Below are 9,968 nucleotides of genomic sequence, written 5' to 3'. Positions count from 1 at the left end.
CCGAAGCATAACTTTCTCCCTGGCAAAAAAGTTAGCAATTTCAAAAAGTGGGCTGCCCGCTATTTTTATGTTTGTGTCGACCAATGGTTATTCGAGAAGCTGCTGGGCTTCCATCGGAGAGTGTGGAATGGAAATCTTGGTAGATTTTTAATTTCCTATTTGCTTTGATTTGACCGTGGCATTTTTGACTTGCTTTAACTTTCCGTCCTTTGTTTTCAGATCGCCCATTCTGTCCAACACGTCTAGCTCGCGGTTATCAATCCGTCCGAGACGCACTACTATCCGGTATTAATCGGCAGTGGGAATTGATCACTCGTATTCATGTCAAAAGAGCGATAGGCAAAGCTAGGACAACATTCCCGAGTTTTGCAAGTTCATTGGGGCAAACCTCGGACCCTGTCGGATCATGCGTTATCGAGGCCAGCTGCCTTCAAGTCGTCCATCCGAACTCTCACACTGAAGTCCGATCAGACCCCGACCCTGTTCAGGGTGACGACGAAAACGTCGATATAGTCGGTCTTGAGAATACCGTGGAAACAGGTAACCCTCCTTTAATTCTGGAAGAGGCAGACCCTCCGATCGCCGAAGAGAATGTCCCCTCGCTCAAAACCGGGGAGAGAAGCAAAAAGAGGAAGAAGAAGCAAAACAACGGGAAGCAGATCGGAGACGACTTTGTTTCTGAACCGCAGCCCGTGGTCAATCGCAAGCGTTCGGCTGAAGATGCCGGACTGGAATATGCTGACTGATTCCGCATAAAAAGGAGAAACGACAAAACCAATCGATTCGCTTTTGACAACTTTGGCGATAGTCCTTTGGTTACAAATCGAGCAACCTCTAGCGAACTCTTTTGGAACCTGAAGGTATCCACTCGGATCCTTCCGGAGACGGACAAATTGGAGTTCAAAAAAGCATACCTCGACGTCGCCGAGTACCACCTAATGGTTCGTATTATTACTTTCCCTTAACTTGTTCATAGTTCGATAAGATAAAGGAGTGCTTAGAACAGATCCGGACGGCTAGCAGGGCCAAAGATGACAGGATCAAGGAGCTAGAGGCTATCATCGTCAAGAAATACGAAATCATTCCTCAGTCTGAACTGAATACGAAATCATCGCTCTTGAAGAGGAGAATCTGAACTGCAACAAGAGTGTGATGGGCTGAAGGTTAAGTTGGACACTGAAGTCAGCAGACTCCACCGGGATCGTCTGGAGAAAGTAGAACGAATGGCAAAGAAGGCGCAAACTCGACTGGATAGGGTGAGAGCCTATCTGGTTGAGCAAGATATGGTAGTTCGCCCCAAGGAGGATATGCTGAATCAAGCTGTTGGAGTTCAAGAGATGGTGCAGTATCTGATCGGGAAAGGGACAGCTATTCCCGAAGAACGAATCGCGGAGATCAACGAGAAGAAGGTACAACCCCAGGAGATTGTCGACGCGCTGGACATCATTGAATTGGGAGACAGCAATCTCGTCATGTCTCCAGATCAGCTCGGCTTCGGGCTTCTCCGTCCTGGGAGTGCAGCTCCAGATTCCGTGAGGCATCAACACGGATCTAACGCCGCCGTTTTCCAAGCCAATCTGTCTGGTGATTTGGATATCTAGCCGTTTACCTTTCATTCATTTTTTGTTTTGGTGATGAACTCGTTTGACTCCGGGTTTTGAAAACACTTGTGATAACATTGCCTGTTTTGTGGTTGGATTTGGCAATTATTCCTCTTTTTTTTTTTAGTAAGTTTCCTTTTGATATTTTAATGAAATACTTCCTTGCCTAATTCCGGAATTGGAAATCCATCCCACGGGGATCAATATAAATATTCCAGCTTGGCACTCCTTATCAACCTAAATCATAAACTCGAAACGAAGTAAGATTCATAAGGAATGCCAAGCTATGTCGACAGTATTGATCCCTTGGTTGAAATTGGGAATGATTTCCCGATATTCTCGAATTCGGTGGCTATCGAGAGGGCGATGCCGTACTACCCAAACATCCGAGCTCCATGGATTCTATTCTTCTGTGTTATTCCGGAAGCGAGAGCGGAACTGGAGACTTTCCTTTTTCACGTTGAAGAACGTCATGCTGAATATCGCAGCCGACTTGCTGCGGCTGAACAAAGGCGGAACGATCTGTTGTGCAAACTAAAACTGCTTGAGTCTCATCCAAGATTCTGGATCGAGAAAGGATTTGACAGGGTGGCGGCTATGCCATCGTGCTTGATCGAGTATTGTAACGACTGCTACTACTCGGCAAACTCTATTTCGAGTGAACCGAGCTTTTTGCTGAGTGGCAAGTTCATGCCCTCCGAAGTTAAACCGTTCTACATGAATAAACGCGCTAATAATGTAGAGGCCGCTGCAGCTCATGCCATTGTCCACCAGGTAACATTCTCGAACTCAATTTGTAATATGTCTTACCCAGTGTCAGTTATAACTTAACACCTTTTTTGGCACGTAGTTCGAATCCGTGCATCGAGAGCAATGCCATAAACTCAATTTGTAATATGTCCTACCTAGTGTCATTCGGAAGCCGAGGTCGCCACTTTGAAGGCGAAGAGAAAAAGAGCCATCAGTCGTCTTGATGAGGCCAAGCAGAAGACCAGGGCGTTGGAATCCCGTCCCGATGAGTGGGAGAGAACTGGACTTCAGCTGATATGGTCCATGCCGAAACAACTTAAGGCGGACACCCGAAAGATCGCAGCCGGGATCGCCCTAAGTTCCGGATAAATGATGTACTTGCAATTAGCGATTTGAGTCATTTTTAATATTATTATTTTATGAACAATTGTTGAATTAAGACAAATTGTGTTTGCAATAAATAAAGTTTTCACTTTACTCGAAAAATGTACAAGAGGGGGAACGTCTCCCGGCTTACATCAAGTAATTTTTATGTTAAATAAACTCTCTGGGCTCCGAAGAGATGGGTTCTGAAGGTGGGATATTCATCCCTAACAGAATATGTTTGTTCGGAGGGCGAGATGCTGGGCTCGGCTTGTCATTCCGTCCAAACTAAAGGTCGGGTGCGAAATAATTCTCTGGGTTCGGCTAACCATTCCATACAAACTAAAGGTCGGGTGCGAAATAAATACTCTGGGTTCGGCTTATCCCTACCATTAAAAGACAGACGTCGGGTGCGAAATAAATACTCTGGGTTCGGCTTATCCCTACGTGAAAAAGCTAGTGCGTTGTGACGCAGGTTGATCACTTGGCCAGGGTGTCAAAGAATGTATTAATGAGTTCGGTCCGAGCTGACGTACATTCAATCCAGATCGGAATGAAATTACTGTATTTTCTATATCAATTTTCTATAATTATATAAAGTTGGGTTTTGAAAGTTAGCCATTACAAGATTTTGACATGTGTCAAGTTATCAGTCTGAGATTTTGTCATGTGTAAAAGTTAATATTTAATAGAAAGAATTTGATTACAACAAAAATAAAATATTTTGTTTTAAAAAATATTAATAATGTAAAAAATAACTATCAAAAATGACAGAATTTATATAAAAAATACAAAGTTTTTTAAAATAATTATAAGGAGATTTTATATATATATATATATTTCACAAAATTCGAAATAATAATATTATTTACTTATATTTAATTTTAAGTTATTAATTCTACAAAAAAAGTAATGAAAAAGGGAATAAGTAAAATATACAGTTAATTATTAATTCTAAATTTTATAAATACTCACTTCTATATAAACATAGATCGTTTCATATTTAAATAATTTATTCAAAAGCACTGCTTTCAACTTTGTTTAATTGAAAAATAAAATAATAGGAAGGTACATTTTTCTTTTTGTTTTAAACCAAAATTTTCTCATACCTTCTTCTTTTTCAGTGGACATGGGCTCACTAAGCAAGGTGGCGGTTGAGGCGTTACAGATACATCATGGTGTGTCAAAGACACTTCCACGAATACATTATAAAATTTAACATTAGTCACTATCAAAAGATTTTGTGACGTTAGAAAAATGTTTTTAGATTCATTGGTTGTCGGAGCAAGCCATTTTGAGATAGCAAAAAGACGTGAACATTTTCTCTCCACATAAGAGGAGGGCAAAGCCAAGGTTCTCTCTATGGTGGAGAAGGTCGGACACAAGGTTATCTACCCAAGAGAGGAAGGTGGAGGAGGTTGGACGCAAGGTTATCTCCCCAAGGGAGGAAGGCGGAGCCAAGGTTCTCTCCATGGTGGAGGAGGTTGGACGCAAGGTTCTCTCCATAAGAGATGAGGGCGGAGCCGAGTTTTTTTCCATGGTGGTCATACATTATTGTGATGATACATCATTGATAGTATATTATGTAATATATAAACACATTAAGCCAACTAATTTACTTTCACTTTGGCATAGTTACTATCACGAATATATTTGGAAATTTAACATTAGTTACTATCAAAAGATTTTGAGACGTTAGAAAAAAGTTTTACGTTCATTGGTTGTCAAAACAAACCATTTTGAGATAGCAAAAAGACGTAAACATGTTCTCTCTACATAGGAGGAGGGCAGAGCCGAGGATCTCTTTATGGTGGAGAATGTTGGACACAAGGTTATCTCCTCAAGGGAGGAAGGTGGAGGAGGTTGGACGCAAGGTTATCTCTCCAAGGGAGGAAGGCAGAGCCAAGGTTCTCTCCATGGTAGAGGAGGTTGGACGCAAGGTTCTCTCCATAAGGAATGAGGGCGGAGCCGAGGTTTTCTCCATGGTAGTCATACATTATTGTGATGATACATCATTGATTAGTATATTATGTAATATATTTTTATTCAAAATGGTTTTTTGAGCAAATAATTTTAGTAATTGAAAAACTATGCAGAAGTAAAAAATAAAATAGTTGGCTTTAGGTGGTGAGAATAAAATAGTAACATACATAAACGATTTGTAAATGGATATAAATCAGTGTATTATAACAAAAATAATTTATAAATAACATACAACAAATTTTAATATATTTTTGTTAAATTTAATTTAATTTATAAAACTTTAAACCCGCACATCGGGCGGGTCCTCATCTAGTATGTATATATATATATATATTTTTAATGACACGTGTCTAGAAACATTGAATGTTTGTACGGTCCTGTATAGCGATTCTCGGGACGCAGCGAGAATCATACTGCACTCTGATTGGTGGAATCAATGGCGGTTGGTTTCGAAGTTTGAGAATAAATAGGGGAAGGGTTGGGTCTTTGCTAAACATTCTAAACTTCAATGAAAATAGCAAAGATGCCAGTGACTACCCGATCCGCATGGTTAAGGAGGGCTCGAGAAAGGACAGCCGCTGAGGCTAGCGGTTTAGATCCAAATTCGTTGGATAACTCCCTCCCCTTAAGAGGAAACGAGGGCGTCCCGATCCCGTGAAATCTTTCCGAGTTGCAGCACCGTTGAACCGGGAGTGGGTCCTTTGCAACAGGAACACTGGGGGTATCGAGCTCGCCGTAAAAGATTAGGCGCATATATCAAAGCGCTTTGTCTTAAACTTGATCAGGTCCATCGACTCTACCGTTTTGAAGGGACTGTTCGAGTCCTGGATGAGCTCATCGCCGAAGGTTTCTTCCTGGCGAAGTGGCGTATGGATCGTGTACTTGCTGAGCACACCGCGTGCAAAAAGCAAGTCGCTCGTATGGTGGTGCCCGATCTACTTGAAGGTGACCGTGAACCTTTGGGGGAAACTGTCTTCCCGTTGATCGCGGACGTCTGGGCCCACCGAGCTTTCCTGGAGAGGTTGATGTAGTACGTCAACTATCTGGAGTCGACAGACAAGAACTTCCGCGAATGCCATCTAGTTGAGGGCCCATGTACCTTTCTCGAGGACATGGTATCCAAGGGCGCAGAAGTGCCGATGGATAGGCTTGAACCGTTAAAGCGGGAGCGTCAAATCTGGCGAACTGAACTGAGCAAGCTGGCGGTGGAAGAACCGTTGGAGACGGACCTATCCGGTACGGCTCCCATCATGAGATTGCAGGACCGTCCAGAATGCTAGAGGGGAGTCATTTTGTACCGAGACTAGAAGACTCACGACTAATCTTCCTATGGGAACTGGTTTGCCGATAAGATGTTGCTGTTTTTTTTTTATTATTGTTTTTGTTTTTAAATTTTGGCAAATTGCCGAACTGAATGTAATCGACTCGAAATTTGCAATGGAAATTTCGCCCGAAAAGAAACTTTATTGATAGTCTAGCTGCACTCGCTTAATCTTAACAAAAAGATAAGGAATTGCCTACGTACCGTGACACAGGGATCAAGCCAGTCGAAGTTCATATTGCAAACGAAACATAGGTGGAGGTCGGGTCATGAAGATAACTTAATAATAGTAACGCTTCAAACGGGCCGCGTTCCATGAGTTCCTGATTCGTTCACCAGCCATGGTCATGAGCTCGTAAACGTCAGGACGAACTGCCTTGGATACAAGGTATGACCCCTCCCATCGAGCGCCGAGTTTACCGGCGTTGACCTCTCTGGTATTTTCATAAACTTCTCGTAGGACCAAGTCACCTTCATTGAAGCACCGCTGACAAACAGTCTTATTATAGTACCGAGTTGCTGCGTCTTGGTAGTGTTGAATCCGGACTAGAGCCTGGTCGCATAACTCTTCATCAAAGTCGATGTGATCGATCAACATGTCGTTATTAAGGTCGGGATTATCGACTATCATGGTGCGGCGAAGTGTCGGGACACCTGCTTCTACCGGGGCGAGTGCCTCAAGCCCACAGGCTAGAGAGAGAGGGGACTGTCCCGTAGATTGCCGCGGGGTTGTTTGGTAGGACCACAATACACCATCGAGATGATCCGACCATGCTCCCTTTCTCCGCCCGAGTCGTTTGTTCAGTCCGTCGATGATCGATTTATTCGTAGCCTCGGCTTGACCATTCCCTTGAGGATATCGGGGAGTCAAAGTACTCAGACAAATTTGCCACTTGCTCAAGAAATTTCTGGTGATGAGCGAAGTGAACTGCGTACCGTTGTCGGTGACGATCTCATAAGGAAGTCCATAACGACAAATGATGTTTTTCCATATGATATTGGTCACGTCTAAAGACTGGATCTTAGTGAACGCCTCCGCTTCTACCCACTTGGTGAAGTAGTCGGTTAGTACGAGGATGAACTTCTTGGACCTCGACGGTGGCAGAGGCCCTAGAAGGTCCATGGCCTAGCGCATGAAAGGATACAGAGCCGTAACAGTACTCAGCAGTTCGAGCGGGACGTGTCGCATAGGCCCATGACGCTGGCAAGCTTCACACTTCGCCAAGAAGGGCTCACAGTCAGTAATCATGGTTGGCCAGTAATGACCGTCCTTCTTGATCTTTAAAGCAAGCGCCCGCCCGCCGGAGTGGTTGTCGCCGTCACCTTCATGTACTTCCATCATGATTCGTTCGGCCTCCTCGCGACAAACGCATGTAAGGAATACCCCGGACGAACTGCGGCGATATAATTTTACATCCAAAAGGATGTACCTAGTGCTTCGGGCTTTTTTACGCCGAGCTGCCCAGCGATCCGGCGGGACGATTCCTTCGGAGATATAGAGCTTATTCTCAATTTGCCAATCATCGGGTGGCTTCGTGACATCCGTTAGGTCTTCTATTGGTTTGTTGACTTCCATTGGAACCTAATTGATGCTGGGTGCTTTGCTGCATTCGACAGGAATAGTGCGCCGTAAATCGGGATCCGAGCAGTTTGCCAATGCTGCAAGAGCGTTTGCCGATGTGTTCTCGCTTCGTGGGACCTTTGTCAGAGAAAAAGAAGTGAATTCCTCAGATAATGTCCGGACCAACTGGCGGTATGCTCCCATTTGCTCGTTCTTAGAGTCGAACTCGCCACTGAACTGGCTGACTACCAGTTGGGAGTCGCAAAAAACTTGCAGGTGTGTCACTCTGAGTCCTCGTGCTAACCAAAGTCCTGCGAGAACGGCTTCGTACTCCGTTTCATTATTTGATGCTTTGAAATTGAGCGTCAATGCTTGTTCAAGCACTATGCCATTGGGAGATTGGAGAATGAGTCCCACGCCGGATCCCTGATGAGACGATGAACCATCGACAAACATTGTCCAATGCTCCTCTTTAGGAGTAGGATCTCCGAGCTCAGGAGAAAGTTCAATATTGTATTCGCTCAACTCGACCGCCCACTACGCCATAGGTCCTGATTGAAGGGGGCTATGGAGGATAGTTCGGAGTGGCTGATCGTTACGCGCAGCAACGATCACAGCGAGGGCCAATTTTTCTAGCGTAGGATATCGCGACTACGCATCATTGAGGGCTTTGCTAGTGTAGAAGATTGGTCTTTGGTCGCCGCGGTCGTCTAGGACTAATACGTCGCTAACTGCCTAACCAAAAACCGAGACGTAGAGGTATAATGTTTTGTCGTCCTCCGTTTTAACTATCACCACGTGACTGGTCAGATATTCCTTCAACTGCCGAAAGGCGACCTCGCAGCCTTCGTCCCAATGAAAATCCTTGTTTCCTCGGAGGAGCTGACAGAAAGAAAGGCATTTATCTGTTGATCGGGCACAAAAACGATTCCGAGCAGCGATTCGGCCGGTCAGGCGTTGCACCTCCCGTTTGCTAGTTGGGGACGGGAGTCTAAGTATGGCCTAAATCTGTTTGGGGGTTGCCTCTATTCCTCGTTCGGTAACGATGTATCCTAGGAATTCACCTGATGTGACCCCAAATGTGCACTTCGTTGGATTCAACTTCATCTGGAATTGGTCCAAAATGTCGAAGCATTCAGCGAGATGTTGAACATGTTGCTCTGCAATCAAAGATTTGACCAGCATGTCGTCGATGTAGACCTCCATAGTGCGTCCGAGCAGGTTGGCAAACATCATGTATACCAACCGTTGGTAGGTTATCCCGGCATTCTTCAGTCCGAACGGTATAACTGTGTAATAATAGGTTCCTCTTTCCGTGAAGAATGCCGTTTTTTCACGATCCATGGAACTCATGGCGATCTGATTGTATCCCAAGAAGGCATCCATGAACGAGAGAAATTGGTTCCCAGCTGTGGCTTCGAAGAGATGGTCTATGTGCGGCAAAGGGAAGCTATCCTTAGGACACGCCTAGTTAAGATCGGTGAAGTCCACACAAACTCTCCACTTACCGTTCTTCTTTTTAACCACGACTGGGTTGGCCAACCAATCGGGATACTGGACCTTCATTATTTGATCTGCTTTGAGTAGTCGTTTGACTTCGTCTTGGACTGCTTTTGCCCGATCTGGACCCAGACGCCTACTTTTCTGCCTAACTGGTTTGAATGTAGGGTCGATATTGAGCCTGTGGCAGATGACGTCGGGACTAATCCCGACCATGTCCTTTGTCGACCAAGCGATTGTGGAGGACCGAGATTGTAGGAAGGCGATGAGCTTTACCTCAATATGGTCTTCCAGTTCGGCCCCAATGCCAACGGTTCGTGATGGATCCGACACTCCAAAGACTTGAGCAGATCTCGCTCCGGCTTATGGGCACCGATGAGATGGTCCCCGCTCTGTAATTGCAATGCGTCCTCCTTTTTCCTTTGTTTTTTCTCGATTACGGAACAAGATCGGGCCATCCTCTGATCGCCGTAGAGCGTGCAGATCCCTGTGGGGCTCGGGAATTTGAGGCAGAGGTGGTAAGTTGACGGTACGATTTGCATCGCGTATATCCAGTATATCCATGGTGCCCCTAAAATGGCGTTGTAAATTGGGGGCGCATCGACGACCACGAACTTAGTTTTCCGGGTCACTGCGCCAGCACGCATCTGCAGTTTTACGTTGCCCATCGATATTTTTGCGATCCCGTTGTAGCCGGTCAACGTCCGGGTCTCGGGCTTCACCTGCTCGGGTGTGATGCCCATTTTTTGTAGCGTCTGCCAGAACAGAACGTTTACGGTGCTTCCAGTATCAACCAGCACTCTTTCAACATCGAATTCGCCCATAGTTACTTCAACGACCAGGGGATCCAAATGAGGATGTTGAATTCCTTTGGCATCTTCCGGTGTAA

At 44.9% G+C, this 9,968-nt stretch overlaps 3 protein-coding genes across 3 annotated transcripts; all 3 read right to left on the bottom strand.

Annotated features, from left to right (window-relative positions):
* Positions 1 to 7,144: 7,144 nt before the first annotated feature.
* On the bottom strand, positions 7,145 to 7,594 carry LOC147947820 (uncharacterized). The gene has a single exon (XM_087507465.1). It carries the CDS (start codon positions 7,592 to 7,594, stop codon positions 7,145 to 7,147), a length of 450 nt encoding a protein of 149 aa, XP_087363591.1.
* A 6-nt stretch (positions 7,595 to 7,600) lies between these two features.
* LOC147947819 (uncharacterized) lies at positions 7,601 to 9,295 on the bottom strand. The gene is made up of 4 exons (XM_087507463.1): positions 9,088 to 9,295; positions 8,603 to 9,009; positions 8,375 to 8,461; positions 7,601 to 8,116 (listed from the first exon to the last, which is right to left on the bottom strand). The coding sequence occupies exons 1-4, from the start codon at positions 9,293 to 9,295 to the stop codon at positions 7,601 to 7,603; spliced, it is 1,218 nt and encodes a 405-aa protein (XP_087363589.1).
* Positions 9,296 to 9,351: 56 nt separating this feature from the next.
* Positions 9,352 to 9,903, bottom strand: LOC147947818 (uncharacterized). The gene has a single exon (XM_087507462.1). It carries the CDS (start codon positions 9,901 to 9,903, stop codon positions 9,352 to 9,354), a length of 552 nt encoding a protein of 183 aa, XP_087363588.1.
* Between the last annotated feature and the right edge of the window lie 65 nt (positions 9,904 to 9,968).

Source organism: Camelina sativa, chromosome 3 (genome assembly GCF_030686135.1).
Source record: "Camelina sativa cultivar CO46 ecotype springtype chromosome 3, ASM3068613v1".
Taxonomy (NCBI): domain Eukaryota; kingdom Viridiplantae; phylum Streptophyta; class Magnoliopsida; order Brassicales; family Brassicaceae; genus Camelina; species Camelina sativa.
Note: the sequence above shows the minus strand (reverse complement) of the source record. Positions and strands in the feature narration are given on the sequence as shown.